Genomic DNA, 20,429 nt, shown 5'->3' on the forward strand with positions numbered 1-20,429 from the left:
CGGCGTCTCCGCTTTGGCGGCGCTCTCCGTCGTCTTTGCGTCTCCGCTTTTTGCGCCAACGTCTCGGCAGAAGCAGGACGGCCGCGTGACTTTGTCGTTGGCAAGTGCACGCACAATGACGGAGCCGGCCGAGGATCCCTGAGCTCCGAACGATGCCCGTTTGCCGCAGGCCCCGCCATGGTGAAACCGGACACCGACTTGCGGCGGATGGGGTGACCGAGGTGACCGAGCCCGCTGCTCCACCCGGGAGGAGGTGCCTGCCTTCGGACGCGGCCGCCGTCGCCGCCGCCGCCGTCGCCGCTGCCTGTGGCCGCTTGTAGAGGGGGGAGGAGGAGGCGAGGAGCGGCAGGAGGGAAGATGCGGACGGAGGAGGAGAGGGCCGCCGCACAAGAGCCCATTTTGGAGGAAGGCTCGGGACGAGAGCAGGTAAGGACGCCGACAAGTTGCGCACTCACCTTTCCGCGGACGGCGTGTCATTGAAAAGCGAAGCCCATCGAAGCTGGCTCAAGGACACTCGCGATCATGCACACAAAATCATGCAGTTGTTGTTGATGTCCGTCGATCAGCCAATAGTTGCCAAATTGATCACGAGACACATGCAATCGGAGCGAAAATATGCTGCTGACATGTTTGGCCTTTGAGACTTTCCTTTGCACCCAAGTAGTTGAGGGTTTCCACTCAACTTGATTGTATTGCATGCTGTACTTTTTTCAAATGCGTTCCAGTCTCCCCAATAGCCCATTTGTTGTGATTTGGTTTTTACGAAGGACAAGTAGCACAGGCTGCTGTAAAAAAAGCTGCAACTAACAATTGTTTGAAGAATGGATGTTGTCATAACATCAGAAAAAAACCCATCTGTTTCTTTATTAAAACACAGGACAATATATTTCAAATTGACAGTGCAGAAAATGCACAAATTAAATTAAAAATATGATTCAGTTCCTGGTTTGGTCCATAACGTGCCAGAAGGCAAAAATATTGATCGTTTTCTTTACCAAAGTATGAGCAAATGTTTGAATTTGATCAACACTAAGCTCATGAGTCTGCTTTGATGGAGGAATACAGAAATTGGAGAATATTATAGAGAAGCTGAGATTGCAAGCATTCAAAAGGATATCGAAACAATTCGACAATTATTAGAAAAATAATTAAACTGGTAAACAGCAAATTTTAATCAGATACTACTTTGTGTCCCTAAACATATTTTTGACACTGATTTCATAAAAAAAGAAATTTAAAATCTTTGTGCCATGCACGTGAGGTTTTTGAGATCATTTCATATTTTTGTTTTTACGTTATGACCTTTAAAAGCTTGCACAATATGGAGTTGACCATGAAATATAATTTATAGCGACAAAACGTTTCAGGAAGGAAATCCACTTTTTGCTGAAGCTAACCCTTAATGTTTAAATATTGCTATTAGAACATATTATTATTATTATTATTATTATTATTGTAAACACCCAAAGTGCAAGAGGAAAAAAAACAATGGCAGATTAGGAATCAACACAAAAAATATTGTTGAAAAGTTTCCATGCATCTCTGGTCTAAAAATTTTGTAAAATTTTGTTGATAAGTGTTATTGGTTCATTTGATAATCAATTAGTTGTTGAAAAATTATGAAATTTATTTTTGCGCCACTAACAACATAATCAAAACAAAATTTAAAGCATGAAACAGTTTGTACATCAGGAGTTCATGCTACATCACCTCTAAAAATAGTTGGGTCAAAAATAACCCAATTTGGGTCAAAAACGGACCCGTCCACTAATTGGGTCAATTTGACCCGCCTTCTTACAAAAACAACCCCACAAATTGGGCTGTTTTACAGAAAACAAACTATTGTTTCAAACAAACCCAGAAAGTTGGTGGATCGGTCCATTTTCGAGACAAATTGAGTTATTTTTGACCCAACTCTTTTTTTCTTCAATTAAGTCTGGTCCTTCTGGTGTGTCTCATTTGGCCACCAGGAGGCAGTACTGTGTCTTACAGTCGAGTGAAGAAGAATAGACGACCACTTTGTAAATTGCGGTCACATTAATTTTTCTGGCGAATGAAAAAATGTTCCTGTAAATATTGTAATTGTGAATATCGATGCTAATGGCACGTTCCGTTCATTTTAGCTTTAAGCTAGCTAGTCTCGCGGTAATGGAGTTTGCTTTTTTTTTTGATGAAATCTTCACCATTTGGCAAAAATGTCAACTTGATTGTTGCCTGTTGGTTGTTCGATGCTGCGTTTGACTCGCTTCCACCACTCCTCGCTCGCAATCTTGCGATCGTAATGTCGAGGATGGAGTGTGCCACCATTACCCTCGCTTCCTGTTTTGGGCTGGCGCTGCGTGGACGAGATGGCCTCATCCTCCAGCCTCCCACTCAAGCACTTATCTCATTTACCTTTGGTCAATAGTCAGCTGCCAAAGTGCAGTGGAGTCGTTCATTCGTTTTATTACACGTCGTGTCTTGACGATGAGCACGCTTGTGCTCCGACAACAAGGAAAAAAAAAAATAAAGAATCGGTTGACGACAACAACCACCCGACGCTCGGCCCCCCTCAACGCGTTGGTGGCCTCCAAGGAAGCCCGTTTCCCACATCGTCACTTCACGGGCCGCCCACACGCTGAGATTTGCTAATTATAGCCGCTTCAGTCACACCTCGGCAGCGGAAGCGGTGTGAAGATGGAGACAGAAGAAGGCCGCTACGCCGTGAGAACAAACCGCGCGGACGACGTTTGAATGGAAGACGAACGCCCGGCTTTGTGTGATGTGGACAAAACAATCCAGATTTAGCCAATAAGCAGAGCGGGGCACTTGACCCTTTTTTGACGGTCAGTCCCCCGACCTCCGGCTGCTAACTTGGTTCCGTTCCGCCATCGACCCTCCGCCCTTATTCATAAAAATTGTCGGCCATCCCCTCCGCAAAAAAAAAAAAAAAAAAAAAAAAAGCCCAGCTCTGAAAATGGCCTCGCAAGTGTATCCGCAATCAAACCCACATTTTTCCATCCTTTGGCCATTGTGGGTTAAAAAAGCAAGAATATATTTTGTATTTTTATTTTTTTTTAACGGTGTCGGGTCAGACTGTCTGATGTGGATTTGTTGATTCCGCATTGCGCTTCCCCCTCACAAATGATTATCGAATCAAAAGACACGTTCGTCTCGACCGACCAGCACTGATGAAATATGATTGGTTAAAAAAACGGTTTTCTTGCTAATCTAGTTGAAGACGAATGAGCCAGCGCAACCGATTCTGAAGGCTCTGGGCAGATTAGATCGACATGGCAACACATAGATGCTGAAATCTGATTGGGCCAATTCGCTTACTTCCACGTAATTCTACTGGAAGGAGATAAAAGGCTTCAAAATGGGCGGAACAAGACAAAGAATTGAATACAACAAATGTGAGCTTGTAAATGTAGGTCAAGCTTTGTGTTTCGTGTCGTCAGCGTCCGTCACTTTTCAAACAAATTGCACCAGCGTTTCTCGCATCTTGCCTGCTGTGACATGCACTCCCACTCCAATTCACTTCGAGACAGCCTCCGAGGGTGGGGGGGAGGGGGGCGGGGCGAGTACTCTCAGGAGGGAGAGTGAAGAAAAAGAAAAGGGGGGAGGAAGGAAGCGAAAATTTGGGTGAAGGAGAACGATTACATAAGCAAAGGTAGGAGGATGTGCAGCTCGAAGACAAGTCAGTCCGACGAGATCTGACAGAATGATTTGAAAGAAAATCTGAGCCAAGAGACGTTAGATCGGCGGCGTGTGGCATTCAAGTGCGCTCGTAAACGCCAGTGGCGAGTGTCTAAAAAGTGCTGCAGTGTGCTCGGCGTCCGCTACGCTGCTTGGCTCTGGAGTGGAGTCGGTCCAGTCCAAAAGAGTCTAGAAGCATCCTTCACGACTAAATTATTCACGTGCATCGCGATGCTGGGCTCTGCTGCCAATTGGATCGAGAGGCTGCAGGAAGGGGGGGAGGGTGGGTGTGTGTGTGTGTGTTAATGTGTGTGTGCTGTAATATGATGTTCTCGCAGTGCAAGTGCGGCCACATGCACTTAGCCAAGCATTAAAAGCGCGTGTGCGTGCGTGTGTGTGTAATTTGCAGCACTAATGATGTGATCCATTCAGGTTGGTAATGCATCGTTTGGGTCGCAACCACAAGCTTACACACTACGAAATGTGACACCGTTTACCAAACCGGAAGATCGTTATCAAGAAAATCTTGTCAGGATAAACCAAATGAAAGTTACTGGAATTGTTTGGGGTGTGACAAAAAACATCTTATTTAAAAGGTGCAAGCGCATTACATTGAATCGTGCCACTTCAAAAAATATTTTATTGGAGAGCACACCTCGAATAATTACATGATTTATGAAACTGTATGTTGACGGGGGGAATCATTTTTTTGATTTTTTTTTTTTGGGGGGGGGCGTATAAAGAGTATAAAATGTCATGTAAAGGCACTCGAGATGTTGCTTAAAGGTTTTAATGTTGCGCGGATCTCTCCGGTCGTGTTTTGCAAGTTGACTTTGACTAACTCTGGGCGACCAATCAGAGAACTGAGAACAGCCCTACCAATTGAAAAAAAAAAGGTTTGTTTTTTTTTTTCCACTAAGTAAAAACATTACTTTCTAAAATTATACTTTTATTAATAAAGCAGATAAAAGATTAACAACTGTGAGACAGTATAATAAAGCCACACAGACATAAATAAACGAGAAAAGTGTAGCGCTTCTTCTACTTCTACTATGAGAGATTCGGTCCGATTTTCATATTGAGATTATTAGGTTGTCTGTCTACATGTGACGCTCCACCGTTTGTTTTCAAACAGCCATTCCATCAAGGGTTGTAAGAAGCGCACAGCCGACGCTATTCACTAGCCCGTCTATGGCCTTTTGCATTGTGTGTTAGCATGAAGCTATAAGCACACTTTGGTTTTCAATCCACCATGTGTGATTCTCTTTGCTCTTTAGTTTGATCGCAATCTTAACCTGAGCAGGTGAAGTCCACGTGGCAACATTTAAAGATCTGTAATCTGATTGGCCCACCGTGTGTGTCTCCGCCTCCTCAGCAACGTCCGATCCAACAGTCTGTGGCGTCGTCCCTGTGCCGGGAGTCCCACTGGAAGTGCCTCCTTCTGACCCTCCTGATGTACGGCTGCTTCGCCACGCTCATCTGGTGCGCCCTGTGCCGCGTGCCGGTGCTCAGCTCGTCGCCGGTGCGCGTGGCCGCCGCCGACGGCAACTCCACCTCGGCCGCCTACTACAATGACGTGCAGCGCCTGGAGAGTCCGTGCTCCAGCGGCTACCTCTACATCCCGCTGGCCTTCCTGGCAATGCTCTACGTGGTCTACCTGGTGGAGTGTTGGCACTGCTTCTCCAAGACGGCCATGTTGGCTCACGCCGAATTCCAGGTTTGAGCGACGCCCATCTGATTGTCTGATTGATGTCCTTGCGGAATTATAGAAAAGAGAGAAACTTCAACTGCCCAAGTGGACTTAATTGTAGTTGTTTTCAAGACTTGAAATGTATTTATTTTTTTTCCGCAAATATCTCTGTATTCATTTTTGGGCGACATATGCCTGATTTTGTGAAAACGCATCACGTACAAACATGAGACAAGTAGATACAAAAATGAACAACTCACGATTTCTTGAATTCAACTTGGGGGTGTTGATCGCTCGGAGGACACGACGACCACAGTTCAACGTTTATGTATGAAATATTTTAATTGAATCATTTATTAACTCATTTACAGCCATTGACGGCTAAAGACGTCAAAAGGCCAGTTATTTATTTATTTTTTTTAAAACAACGTTACAGTGCTTTCGAATAATATTGACTGCACTTTTTAGGAATAAAAACCGTGATAATTTTGGTGCGACTTTGATATTTTATTTGGTGTGAAAAGTTTTGATACTGACAGTTCCAAAATAGCTGCAATGGCAAGTGGGCGAAAATGGCCTTTGTCCACATGCAGGACGTGTACGAGCGCGTGCAGCGGCTCCAGCAGGCCACGCCCTGCATTTGGTGGAAGGCCATCAGCTACCATTACGTGAGGCGGACCAGGCAGGTGACCAGATACCGAAACGGAGACGCGTACACAACCACACAGGTGAGACAACGGCGCCATCTTGTGGTCAGCCAAAGAATCACTGAATGAAATGTTCAATACAAAAAAAAAAATCCAGAATAATACATTTAAGTAAAGTTCAGTTGTGTTTAACTTTAATATTTCTGAAGGGAGATTTTTTTGCTTTTCAGGTCTACCATGAGCGGGTCAATACTCACGCCTCCAGTTCAGAGTTTGACTACGCCCGCTACGGCGTCAAAGACGTGTCCAAGGAGCTGCTGGACCTGCAGTTGCACTCAGCGGTTCGACTCCGCTTCACCAAGTGCTTCAGGTGAGATCCGTCGTGGCCGTCGATTTGTTCACTTCCGATTTGTTGAAGCCGTTTCTTGTGAAAGATGACCAATTTTTCCCGCCCCCAGCTTCTCCAGCGCACGTGCCGAGGCTGCCTATCTCACCCAGGTAAGTGAAGGGGGGGGGGGGGGGCGTGAGTCACATGACTTGACCGAAGTCTGACTCCAGTCACCTGACTTATTTGACAGCAGTCACGTGACTTGACCCGATTTGGCAATGTTTGGAATTTTCTTGGCTAAAACTTCTGAGCGATGACTTTGACTTTGCGTCGTTTTAACTCGTGACGGGCACTCTGAAAGCGAAGCTCCGACGCACGTTTCAAATCGGGAAATGAAATTGCCTCGGAACACGGTTCCGATGCTGCGTTCAGTCTGGAGAAAAACACGTGACTCGCGACGTCCGAAGCAAGAACTGTTTCATTCTCGAAATGAACTCAAGTAAACTCGAAAAAGAAACCGTCGAAATCCAAAGACTGTGGAAAAAATGATATTCTTAAATAAAAATGTTTGAAATGCATATACTTTACCCGTGCCATAGTTTTTGTTACTTGGTGTATGTAGAGATGTTTATACGTTAGTTTGTGAACGTATGAGTCGTGGTTTCTTAGCGTAACGTTTCCCACTTTTGTTGACTTAAGACTTCAGGAATAAATAATGAAATGACATTCACATAATTTCTTCGCTCGACATTAAAACTCTTTCAATATATTAGACATACATAGACATTTTCAAAAACGTAGTGCCTGCCTCCCAAAGACGGATTTACACGTCTGAGCCTTTTTTTTTTTTTTTGCAACATAGCGCCATGTTTTTGTAGCATGAGAACACAATCTTCTGTTGGCCTCGCAAAATCAGTCGAAATCGAGAAAGACGCTAGGATTGAGGGGTTTCCTCTCGTGAAAACGGCTGGGATTAAATGAGTTAAACTAGGTCTGAGCCATTTACTTGATTTTGTTAATTTACTCAAAAACTGCCACAATACACAAAAACATCTTTTTTTGTACTTTTGAACTGGGTATTCAATGATTGTTTCGGCGTGTGGAAACATCCTAATGTTTTACTGTCCGAAAGCCTCAATATTATTTGACTGCAGTTCTAGTTTTTCGCCACCAGATGTCATTATCACTGAAGCTTCGAAGCTTCAAACCATTTGGTTCAGTGTTTCATAAAAGCTTCATTTGCTCGTCATAAGTTTTAATCTGCGTAATAATTTGACTCAACTTGCTTGATGGTTTTTTGCAATAGTTCAGGGGTCGGGAACTCTGGTCCCTGGAGAGCCATATCCTGCCGGTTTGCAACCTCTCCCTACTCCAAACACTCCAGAGTCAAATCATCAGGACGTGTTGAAGTGCTGATTGTTTGAATCAGGTGTTTTTGGAGGAGGGAGATGTCTAAAACGGGCAGGATATGGCTCTCCAGGAACCAGCGTTCCCAACGCCTGCCATAGTACCTTGCTTGGACCTTAAATGTAAAGTCTTGCGGTTATTTCAAAGCAAATTCTGAAATGAGTTCTTCTTCCTGCCCCAAGCGAGCACGCTTCTTTGGCGAGAACGAGGGCCTGGACGACTACATGGAGGCCAGGGAGGGCATGCACCTGAAGAACGTGGATTTCCGCGAACACATCCTGGCGTTCCCGGACCCCGCCCACCAGCCGTGGTTTTCCAGGTACAGGGTGTTCTGGCTGGCCTCGGCTTTCCTGCTTTCGTGGCCGCTGCGCGTGGTGTCCGAGTACCGCACGGCCTACGTGCACTACCACGTGGAGAAGTTGTTCGGGGAGGACGAGGATGTCGGCGGTTGTGGCGGCGGCGGAGGGATGGGAGGAGGCGGGAGAGGCGAAGGGGAGACTGAGAACGGAGGGGTGGGGATCGGTCTGAATGGGTCCAGCTACAGGTCCATCTCCCGGGTCAACACGGTGGACATGACAGAACTGGAGTGGCACATCCGCTGTAACCAACAGATGGTCCCCAGCTACTCGGAGGCCATCCTCATGGACTTGGACACGAGCGGGGGGACCAACCCCGCCGCTTTCACGCCCGTGTCGGGGCCCCCGGGCGTCGCTCCCAACCTGGAGGGGAACCGGCCACCGCTAGCCCTGCCGGTGGTGTTCAACTCGACATACCTCCTCCAGAGCTGCCCCCGATGTCGGCGGACCACGTCCAGCTCCAGTCTGCCCTCCCGACTGAGGGCGCCCATGGGAACCACGGCCCTCCTCAACGCTACCGTGGCGGGCTTGAGGGCGGCCGGACACAGCGGGGGCGGGATCGGGGGTCGGCTGGTGCTCAGTCGAAGCGGATTCTCCTTGGGGAGGCTCGGCGGAGGGCGGCGGAACAGCCTGCTGCATTCGCGCAGCATGGGGGGAGGCCTGGCGGGGAGTCGGGAGGACGGAGCGGGAGGTGGAGCCGGCGGAGGGGGCCCGGGCGGCTTCCTGGGCTTGGGATCCAGGCAGGACGATGAGGAGACCCGAGGCGTTCTGGAGGCAGAAGGCGACGAGGAAGACGAGCAGGAGGTGGAGGAGGACGAGAGGAGGGGGGAGGACGGCGGCAGGGAGAGGGACGAAGAAGTCGAGGCCGACGGAGGCGTGGTTGAGAGGGATCGTCCACCTTCTTACCAGGATGCCTTCTTCTTCCCCGTGCTTATTATCCACGGGGACGAAAGCTGTCATGCCGGGGACCGCCTGTGAACCTCCTAATCACTTCGGAATGACGACGGCTGTGTTTGGAATCACTCATTCATTCCCTTCTTCATAATCATCTTTACCGCGATGACTCAGCCAGTCATTGACCTTCCCCACCCGAAATCTTTTGTAGTTGCCCAACGATGCCACAAGATGGCAGAAAATCACTTTTCTTTCTATTCCCCAAAGGCTACGTTGTTGGGTTGTTTTCCGAACCCAATGAATTTTGAGCAGACTGGGTTATTTTTACCCAAGCTTGGGTTCATTATTTTTATCCGGCAGATTGGGTTGAAGATTGAATTTGGGTTGGCTGAAGAGCTGAAACTGGTTTCCATTTTGGACAGTGTGTACTGAAGTTGAAGTAAATTTCATCAAAGTTGCTTCTTTCGTTTTCCAAATAATAAAACGAGCGATAATTTTAAGCACAGTTGTACTGATAACATGATAGCCCAATATCTTGGAAGCTTCATCTCATCAGGGGTAGTGGAGCAAAATCTTAACCCAACATGCTGGGTCATTTCTTCAACCCAATGCGCTGGGTACAAATAAGGAGAAGGAAAAAAACGGTTATTTAAAAAAAATATGCAAAACCGCCCAATTTTGTGAGTTATTGAGTATAAAATAACCCAATTTGAGGATTTGAAAAAATATATATTTTATTTGTAGAAAACGGTACATTTTTGTGGGTTGGTCATTTGGACTAACTTTTTCAGTTAAACGAATAACTCACAACATCTGCTCAGTCCTTTTTTTGGGGGTTATGGTTTGTTTTATTTTGGACCCACCTGTTGTTAGAGTGCAACTTAGCTATTTCACTTTCTATTGGGTTACTTGTAACCCAGCAGTTTTAAGAACATAGAGCCCGAAGCAATAGTTTCATATTAGGCATGGTTTGGCCTGAGCACAAAATTAGTTTTTCAGCAAATAATGAAGAAATGTGCAACTGATTCCAAACACAGCTGGCGCGAGAAGGCCAGAGCTCACTTTGAGATCAATCTATGCAAGAGCAGGAGTACGAGCGGCGTCACAACTATACCATCCGCGATATTGGCCCACCTGGTCATGCCAGCTGGAGTCCGGTTCTTCCACGTCAAACTCATCCAGGCTTGCCTTTATGGACTTTGCGTTGTGCACTGATGCAACACAAAAGAATCTTCGGGGGGGGGCTCAAAATAAACACGACTGCTTCCTCAATTTGGAGGAAAGACTGAAGACTCAACAAAAAGGGCGTGCACACCACCTGCTACGCAATTTGGATAAGCACCCCCCGCTGCTCCACATGTATGTAAAGCACACACATGAGACAATGAATATCAAATAAATTGAATGAAGATCAGCCACTCAAGGACTCAAATTAGCCACGATGAGATGAAATCTGACATCTATGAAACCGACGAGTATTGATTTTTTTCCATTCATTTTTTACAGCTGTGCATCATCCATCCACGAAGAGAACCAAAACTATTTTTCTTATGATTTGATTGTACTGATGGAAAGCACTATTACAATACAATATTCTATCTTATAATCAATTGTGTGCATACGCTGTAACCACTTAATCGCAACCATGCTTTGACGTTGACGCGGCACCCAAACACGGACTCAGTCAACGTCTGTGCAACTTTTCTATTTACCGGCAGTGTCGAGGTCGACCGAATGCCTTCATGGCATCGCGTGCACTCGATCTCCACCAAAAGCTTGGAAATGTCCTCCCACGTTGCCTTCACGTCTGCCACGGCTGCTTCAACTCGGCATCTTTTTGCGACATCTGCTTCTGTTTTAGACACCCCGAAAAAGTCTTTATAATGTGCTGTAGATCTGCACCAGGAGCACAAAGCAACATGACAAGACATAAGGGATGTTTGAGGTTAAATCATCTTCATCACGGAGCGAGTTTCTGAGACCAATGCAAGGGGAGTTTTGGTCGCTAGAGGGCAGTAAAGATCTAAAAAGCACTTACAAAGGGGAGTGAGGCCACTGTGACTCAGACAGGGTACAAAAACACTTCCAAATCTGACTCTTTGGAAAGCTATTTGAGCATTTATTCATTATCCGTCATAATATTCAGGCAATTGTATGCGCTGTGTCTTACTAGTGCCACGTCTGCATTAAAATGAACGGAACAGCCATTCATTTGCCATTCATCTGGTCCAGCCTCCTGATAAAAAATATTTTATTTTTTTAAAGAATAATAGCACTCTAATATTGTACTTTATAAAAACAAACAGCAATGGCATAATAAAAAATTGTGTAAATAAATAGTTATACGGTACATCGTAACGGTCACGACTTCTCAGTAAGCCGCATTATTATTTGGCCACGACCTCGATTCTATTTCTTAGACTGTTGACGCCGTTTTGAATTGTGTGTTAGCATTAGGCTAACGGGCTCTCAGGAGGTAATTAATTTTGACAGAAAGCATCAACAGCAAGTGACAATAAATAGCTCGAAGAATTGTTCAAAGTTCTGCTTAATGTGCTGCGAGTTGGAATGCTCAAATGGCTTCCCATCGTCCATGTACTCGTTAGCTCTTTGTCCTCACTATTAGGACTGATTTGACATACTAGTGGGATAACTAACTATGTTGTTGATGACGCACTTGCACGCTATTAGTACAACTAGTGATATTTAACACAAAAAAAAAGCTACTTGTATTTCAGGGGTAGTACTAGTAGCCCACAGACGTCAACTAGTGGCCAGTTTTGCACACAGTATTGATGAGGCACGTCGTTTGTCTTTGGCAGCTGATCAGCAACACAAATAAAAAGCACTGTGACGTCACAGAAATGGAAGAACGACTGCAGCAGGTCTGACGGCAAAAGCAATCACGTGACTCGAATCGTTGCCGTCAGCGGTGCATATTTTTTTTATAATCGTGAACGAGACTGACACCATGTGACCATTGCAAGGTTAGCACACTGTAAAAAAAAAAAAGTCAGACACAATGAGCAAGAAGGTGACTGAACGGAATCAAATGAATTGACTCGGATTGTTGCGTTTGGAAGGGTGGTCACGTGATTATTCGGTGACGCCATGACACTGTTGGAGGATCACGACAAACATGCGGGATGCAAATAAAATCTGCTTCATAAAACGCCCTTTGTTGTTTGTAGTATTTGTCAGCTCAAATTCATTGTTTAAACTCCATTTATTTATTCATTTAAGGTGTGGTGGTGCGATACAAAATAGATAAAATACGTCAGTATGTTTCCCATTCTTTGACTGGTTGGTCTGAGCAAAACTGTCCAGCTTTGGTGAGTATTATGCCCCCCCCTCCAAAAAAAAAATAAATATAAATATATATATATATATATATCAGAAATCCCTTTATTGTCATTGTACTCAAGTGTGCAACGAGATTAGAGATTTCTAATGTCATCCGATAAATATGGTCCAGATGATTATTATTCTTTTTTTTTTTTCAAAAACCTTTCTGTGATTTTCGTCCTCCTTGAAGGGCCTCCGACCAAATTGAGCCATATCGGCTAAGTGTCGCTCCATACGATGGAGGGATGCTATTTGAACTCGATGGTCTCGTCTCCCGCACATTTTGGGGACAAGGACTGTGGAAAACATGTGTAATGACTTCTTCCAGCCGGCTTGGCCCGAGCCTGGCCCAGATTGGTTGCAGATGGCAGGCAAAGAAGTAGTTCCTTGGTGCCTGTCTTCTTTTTTTTTTTTAATGAATGAATGTATTTTTCGCTTTGCGAGTCCCACTTGACTCCAAGTCACAGTACTAAAAGGTACAAATAGAACGACTGAATGCACCTGCAGTGGCGGCTCGGAGAGCCGGATACTGTTTAGCAGGTTGTTTGAATTTGCAAGATGAAAGTAGGGCAATTACTCCTTTTTCAATTATTTATAAGCTTTAATAACGCCAGTCACTTTTGGAAGTTTAATCTCTGTGAAATATTCATGGCTTTGAAATTGAACAGTTTCAGGCTGTGGGCTCCTATTTCAACACGCTGCCTCCTCCTTTCTTGTATTTGTTTTATAGTGATGGAGAAAGCCAAAGTCTGCGTGATGCATGTTCACGCTGACAAAAGCAAGGTGCAAATCAACTTTGTGGACACAAGTCAATATCACCAGAAGGTAAATTTTGTTGTATTAAATAGAAATGCATATAGTCACGTTTGTACATTAAAAAAAAAAAATGCAACCAGCAAAATAAATTAACTTCCTGGACGGGTGGACATTGTTGGATGATAGAATAGAATAAGCATACGGTGGATAGTAGCGATCAATTGATACTTAATGTAAATATTTATTTTGCAACTATCCACAAAAGACAAAATGCTGGTCACAACGTCACAGAAAATATCCCAGACTTTCTTAAAGGGCCAGTGTATCTTTTCTCAGTAATATGATTCGGCTGCCAAGACGACTGAAGGTTTTTATATCAAAATATATTTCACTGTGATAAAGTGAAGTGTTAAGATTAAAATCTATTCTGCAACTATCCAGTGTTTCCCAAATGCTAGTTGAAAGAGTGCAAAACACGACAGGGTGGACAGCCGTTTCATTCTGTACACATCATTTGCTACATTATGACATTTTTTTGTTGAGCCTCTTGGAAATGTTTCCCTGATGGGAAAATGAGCAAATGACGGTGGAGAAACAATTCCATTACCTGTTTTAGCCACTTGCCATCATTCCTGCACTTGCCTTGTGTGCTCGCGACCAATTTTCGCCACACGGCAAGCGACAGTCATCCGTCACTGTGTGTCAGAGATCGGCCCGTTTGCACACTGGGCTATGATCAGCGTAATTGTGAAATTAGACGTCTTCCCCTTGCAGACCAAACATATCAATTAGCGAGTAAGCGGAGCCGCATCTCAGCCGTGCAAGCTCACGGCTTTGATTTACACGCACAAGCTGTTCGATAATAAACGTATGCAAGGCGCACATTTGCAATGACTGTCTTTTGTATGCCACCCTTAGCAGTGGCGGGCCGTGCATTTCACACGCATGCATTGCCATCATTTATGACTCCTCAGCTGGAGAAATCATATTAAGAAACACACTTTTGCACGATTGTATCTGAAGGCCTTGGACGAATAGTGCGTGCTACTGGTATCATGAAATCTGCCCGGCAACACGAGCTAGCTGAATTCTGATTGGATAAAAACCTAAAAATACAACGCTAGCATATAATATGACATCAATGTGAAGAATATGGTCATGATTTCTAGAATATGTTAGGCCAGCAATGAGGGCCTTGCAGGCCTTGACGCTCCACCACTGCATCCATATAGACCCAAATCCCATTATCAGTTGATAAAACTAATCAAAAAATTTTATTCTATTTATTTATTTTTAAGAACCCCCTCCCCCCCTGCAATTACTTCTAGAAAGTGATGAGACGCCGCTCACTTATATCAGTAAAGACTTGCTGGATAAATCCCATCATGCTCTGCGCGCCGTTTCCAAGCAACACAGCCAGTCATGGCTGAATTACAATATTACATTGTTCCCAGTCCTCTGAATTACTTCTTGGCTCCTCGGAATGCATTAGCGAACAGCGGCGAGGTCCGTAAGCGAGCCAACAGGTGTACTGTCTATATATTATGATGATGGGTGGATGCGGCCGTGGAGCGCTCGCGGTGAGCTATTAGCCGCCTTATGTTTATTTACGAGCAGCACAAGTGCTGAATGGCTTTTTGCAGGTGCCGCACCAATTGGATTCGGTATTAAAAGAAGCGATCGGTCGGTCGGTCTGCTGCACAAGCACTCCCGAGTGGTTCCGCTGACGATCAGGAGTGTCAATCAGATTTTTTTTTTTTTTTTTTTGACATAGTGGCACCGGCATGAAGCTGACCTGTGAAGGGGGGGGGGGGGCGGACGTTGACAGGCACTGCGGTGGTGTTTTACTGGGTTGTCATGGCAACCAGAACATGTATTGTCCTTAAATGACCATTGGAACTGCGACGGTCACCTCGAGTTCCTTTTCCGTGGCTGTACATTAAACCGCCCACCATTTTGTGGGCTTCGCTATACACACACCGTTTCAGTATTTATTTTTTTTTCCTCATCCTTGATATCCATGTCCACTTGTTCCTCACTCGTAAGACAGTTCAGTGTGCTGGTGCACAACCTCATATCAAGGATATCCATTTTAATGGCCAAGAGTACTAGTAATCTGTTTGGACTCACTAGTACGTCATAGTTGTACTACTAGGTGGCTAAATTATCTTTCTAGTGAACACAAGGTGGATCGTGGTACATTTCTACCGTTCTGTTGAATTGAAAACGGCAGATTTCTATGATCCAGCTCTTCGATCAGATTGCCCAAAATCTACCAAAAAGAGGCGTAGCAATTGTGTTCAGTGTCTACTAACTAACGTTGTAATGTCGTGTATACAAGTGCACTTTTTGTCATGTGGGCTGATTTGTATTTATCAAGCAACTGAGCGCGCACGCGAGCATCTTGATCGGAGTGCAGAGTCCATGTAAATGCCAAGTGGCACTCGGCCATGTTTGTTGCCAGGCGGTGAAATGTTAAATCAGGACAAACGTGTGTTTGGATTGGTAATCAACTTAAAAAGGGAGCACAGGGCAGCGGACACGAACGCTGTGGTGTCAAATTCATTTTTAGCGCGGGCCACATCGTCGTTCACGGTTGCACCTCATTATTTGATACATAAGCAGTTATTGTGAAACGTTGAATACTTTATATGCTTGCATTTTACAGCTCATCTTATTTTGGGCGCTTGAAATCAATGGAAATGCCATTAAAATGTTCCAGTCTCCTTCACCCTGCAAAAAAAAAAAAATGTCACGTGTATTTTAATGAGGAAAAATATAGCACTCTGAAATATGGGATTTTATAGAAACCTACTATAATGACATTAAAAAACATTTTTTGAAGTAATTCACCAGTTTTTGTCGCATTACTCATCAGTGCGGCACGAATATTTGTCATTCTCTGCAGAGGACAAAGGTCTACTGTTATATTTGAATATTTGAGAACTGTTATATTGTCTGTCTACATGCAGTGGTGGGCGGTCAAGGCCTTCTCTGCTGGCCTAACATCATCAAGAAATCATGATCATATTCTTCACATATTAAATCCTAGTGTTGTATTTTCAGTGAGAGTGTTTATCCAATGAGAATTCAGATAGCTCGTGTTGCCAGGCAGATTTCACAATATCAGTAGCACGCGCTATTCGTCCGAGGCCTTCAGAGTGATTGAATACTCACTCATGAGGTGGCAGCACTCTGCGGAATCAACACACCAAACAAAGTCGTAACTGGCGAAATTATATTTTTGCTTTTTTAAAAAGGAGTGAAAAGTGTGGATTTAATTGCAGATGCACTTGCAAGGCCATTTTCAAGACGGAACATTCAAGAGAAAAAAATCTGTTTCAGATTTTTCTGGTATAATGAGAAGAACAAATCCATTTAGCAAGAAACACAAAGTAGACGCACTTCATTTGCTTTGGCGGGACACGCAAATAACATGGCGCGCCAGCTCTCGCCCCCGGGCCGTGAGTTTGACACCTGTGCTCTTGATCAACCGCCAAGCAATGTTGTTTTTGCTGCTCTATTTGTATGTGAGTTGCGCTCTAAACTGAATAATTCAGTTTCCCCCTCTGGAGCAGTTCGCAGCTAATTAACAAAGAAGCGCGGTGCCAGGGCCCACGAGTCGCTCGTGGATGTGACGCAGGTTCTGTGAGTGATTCAGCCGGCGCGTGAAGCAAGGGAGCCATCCGTCTCGGATTTATTGACAGTGCTGCTGCGCTGACGCCCCAAATCACTGATGCATCATGGCTTGATTAATTGGACGCCGGACAAGGGGGAAGCCTAGCCGATCAGTTAATGAAAATGCAGAGATAAAAACCCCGCCCACACTGACGACTCTTGCCAACAGGCCGTTCAACCGGAGCTGCCACCGTCCAAAAAGCACTCATCTGTCTTTCTCTGTGCACTTCTTGGGCTCTCCGTCTGATCAAAGCACTCTCGCTCTCAATTAGCGCTGTTGTTAGGGGAGGGAAATACGTTTGCTACAGCTGCACCACTGTCCAAATTTCCCCGGAGGGGCAATTCGCAATGAGCCGACGCATCAGAGAAAGTTTGGAGAGGAGATGATGACGACGAGGCAGGCTTTTAGAGACCAGGAACAGCTGATGGTTGCTTTCAAGCTTCATTTAGATTCTGAATGACTTCAAATGTGTAGCAGAATCGGAATGCACTTTATTGTCACTGTGCAACTTTTCAGTGCAATATAACAACTAATTTAATTAAATATATCAAACAAATTCATTAAAAATTAAATAATTAAATACAAATAAATATGGAATTAAATAAATACATAAACAAATAAATAAATGATACATGAGACACATTATGTTGCGGTTTTACAAGGTTCGGGTAGTTGCGTGCGAGAGTTCAGCATGGAGATGGCTCTCTTTTTCAGTCTTTGTCTTGATGCACCTGTAGCACCTGCCGGACGGCAACAGGTCGAAGAGGTGTTGCTGAGGCACCGGGTGGTGTCGATGTCCGAGGGCAGCCAAATTAACCTCTGCGCTGTTTTGGCTGTCCTCCGAAGCGTCACTCTGTCTGCCTCAGTGCAGCCGCCGGACCAGGTGGAGACACAAAGTATGCTCTGTTCTGTCAAAGCAACGATGAGATTTAGTGGCGTTCCTTGAATGGTACCTGGACCTCCATCAGGACTTGCCTGACTTAACCACTTAACCATCGATATGAGAGACTTTTGTTCTGGCCAACCAATTAGAGGACAGAAATAAATGCTGACATCATTCAGGACCAGCTTGCTGGCCCCGGGAGGATGAATTTGAAATCTAACTGTCCATATTGCTTTTATAGTCGAGCGCTGCTAATGGGCAGATTAGATTGACACGGCAACACAGAGAGGCTGATGAAAGAAAAAAGAGAGAGAAAAGCTTCTGCCCCTGACGACACAATTTTCATGACAGCATCCTCAATGTGTGAACATTAGAATTCTACTCAGCTGTACGCAAAGAAGGAATGCTCAACTGGATTGTCTCATTGGCGAGAGAGTGTCCGGACAGTTGCTCTTGTCTTTACCGAATGTTGCAAAATGGCTGCCATTGCACGAGGCCACTCGAAGTGTGCAGGATGAAAGAGGCGTCCGATGCACTCTTCATGTTCGGAGCTTCTTTTTGGGCCTCTTGACGCAATATGTGAAGCCGACAGTATTCAACTCGGCTTTAAAATGGAACAGTCGGCAACGGGGACTTTATTTCATCCCAGCTGGGTTACAATAATGCAATTGATTTTGGAGTCAGCCAGCCGGACAATTTTGCATGGAAGCGAAGGAGGAGCAATGAGCTGTCTGAAGTTGACCAGCTGCAATGTTTAACAAGCTTAAAAAAGAAAAAAAAGTCAATGAAGGAGAGCTTGGAGGCACTTATTGTCCTCATGGGAACTTCCCGTTGTGCCCTTTTTAGCAGAGTTGAGGATCAATGGCAGGAGCTGATGAAGCCATCAATCTTGAGCGCAATGAGGCCGGAATTCACGGAAGCGGCAGGAATGCATGGCGATTGGGAGCCACGCAGTCCACGTCATTGCATAAGGATGGATGAATAGATGAATGGAAAATGGGTTGAAAGGATTGCCCAGCATTTGTCCCTTCAGCAAAAGATAGTTCATCAAATCAAGTGGCTGGAATCTGCCGTCTCTTCATTTCCAGGGGGTGCACATAAACAACGCAGATTGAATTAGCGGCCGTCTTTCCAAGTCTTGCAGCAGGTCAATTAGAAGCAAAGGTTTGAGGCCGGCCAATTGGCTGATTTCTCTAACTCGCTTACATATTGGATGACTTACTGAGTGAAGTAGCACATTGAAAGGGAGTCTCGAGCGCGGACTCGATCAACTTCTCCTCAGCATACAATTGGAATTTTGCTCATACAGCGTGTCTGCAAAAAGATTAATATCAATGTTAAGAACATATTAGCGCTTTTGAGTACATTTGTGATTTCAGAAGTGAGCATAAGTTAGCCACGCTAGCTTTGACTAGCGCCAAGTCTGAATGGCGCTAGTTTTAAAAGATGCATACGAAGGCGAAGGAATGAGGCAACGGCACCAAGTGAAGGTATTTATTTGTCATAGAATGTAGACAGACATCATGTCATTTCTGTTGTTTTACGACAGGTTTTGTTAGCCTACAATGTCATGCTGTGCGCGGAAAACAAGATGAACAACAACAATGATTTTTATGGTAATCTTGAGTTGTAGTTTTTTATCTTTTTATTTTTTCCATCACACTAAAGTGAGATGCTAAAGTGAGATGGGCGGACAAAATTGAAATATGTTTCAGTTTTGGACAAAAACGTTTCTTGTTAGGACAAGAAAGTGTCTCATCCTAACGTGAAAGACGTCCATTTCATGCATGCACAGGAGACCCACTAACAACATTTCGTTTTGCATTTTGGGGTGAAAATGACAGTGGACTATTATTTATTATTTAACAATGTATTCAAGTCAGACTTCGTAGGGCTTCACTGAAGGCCCTGGTGTGAAATGGACAGCCCGCCACTGCTAATAAATGAGCTACGCATTGCAGTTAAACTTTCTTGTCCTAAGAAAAAACTGTTCACTTTTTTCACGTCGCTTTTGGGAATCCGTAAAAATGTCAAAAAAAGGTTTGGAGACCACTTCAACGTGCTGAAAAAAAAATCTGTGACGTCATTATATTAGCGACAAAAAACTCAGTTAATAAGCATTTTTTGCTGAGCAACAGTTGGTTTTATAAAACTGATTCATAATTTATATTTTCTTTTTTAAACAAGTTGTGTAAAACCTCAATTTCCCCTCAGGGAATCATCAAGAATCTTCTTCGTCTTATCTGCTCTAAAAGCAATATAGGGGCGTGGCGTTGTGTGCTATGGACCAATAGGAGCGTTGATTTTTCTGGGAGGGTGGGCTCAACGGACCAGCACGTTTGCCTGCGCTCTCTCTCTCTCTGGCTCTGTGTCTCTAGCCTCCGTCTCTCTCCGCGTTGCGTTGAGGCAACTGTGTGCGGAGTAACAGTAAATCAGACCTCGCAGCCGGAGCAGTGAAACCGAAAACCCGCAAACCTCGTCGCTGTATTTTTGGCCGCTGACAGGAGCGACTGAGCCCCCCGGCGCTGTCTTTCCTTCCTCGGCTGGAAGCACCAAGAGACTTATCCGGCGAGAGCGACGCGGCCAAGCGTTTTTCCGCCTACTTTCTGCTCGAGCTCAATATTCGTTCACACTGGAAATGTCCGAAAACAAGCCGAATGACGAGCCCAAGTTATCGACGACGGACAGGGTGGTGAAATGTGAGTACTCCGTTTGCTCTCTGACATTTTCTCCCACCCCCATCAAGCCCTCCGAGACGGATTCACG

General features: G+C 44.8%; 2 protein-coding genes across 3 annotated transcripts in view; both read left to right on the forward strand.

Annotated features, from left to right (window-relative positions):
- The first annotated feature begins 302 nt into the window (after positions 1-302).
- On the forward strand, positions 303-12,172 carry LOC148339149 (transmembrane protein 151B-like). Its single transcript, XM_088294814.1, has 6 exons — positions 303-426; positions 5,054-5,395; positions 5,962-6,096; positions 6,246-6,385; positions 6,474-6,513; positions 7,933-12,172. The coding sequence occupies exons 1-6, from the start codon at positions 358-360 to the stop codon at positions 9,082-9,084; spliced, it is 1,878 nt and encodes a 625-aa protein (XP_088150940.1). The 5' UTR covers positions 303-357; the 3' UTR covers positions 9,085-12,172.
- Positions 12,173-20,011: 7,839 nt separating this feature from the next.
- LOC148339150 (protein phosphatase 3 catalytic subunit alpha) overlaps positions 20,012-20,429 on the forward strand; it is a 52,050-nt gene continuing 51,632 nt past the window's right edge. For both annotated transcript variants that reach the window (XM_088292352.1, XM_088292354.1), the window contains exon 1: positions 20,012-20,362. In XM_088292352.1, coding sequence (XP_088148478.1) covers positions 20,302-20,362 — 61 coding nt within the window. In that variant the 5' untranslated portion in view covers positions 20,012-20,301. The remainder of the gene's footprint in view (positions 20,363-20,429) is intronic.

This window comes from Idiotropiscis lumnitzeri, chromosome 4 (genome assembly GCF_059441095.1).
Source record: "Idiotropiscis lumnitzeri isolate Australia: NSW breed Sydney's pygmy pipehorse chromosome 4, RoL_Ilum_1.0, whole genome shotgun sequence".
Lineage (NCBI taxonomy): Eukaryota > Metazoa > Chordata > Actinopteri > Syngnathiformes > Syngnathidae > Idiotropiscis > Idiotropiscis lumnitzeri.

Excerpts from the sequence above, each read along its gene's own strand:
- LOC148339149 (XM_088294814.1), top strand. The coding sequence starts at position 358 with ATGCGGACGGAGGAGGAGAGGGCCGCCGCACAAGAGCCCATTTTGGAG. Across the intron at positions 427-5,053 it reads AAGGCTCGGGACGAGAGCAG|CAACGTCCGATCCAACAGTC; the intron begins GTAAGGACGCCG and ends CCGCCTCCTCAG. Across the intron at positions 5,396-5,961 it reads TGGCTCACGCCGAATTCCAG|GACGTGTACGAGCGCGTGCA; the intron begins GTTTGAGCGACG and ends GTCCACATGCAG.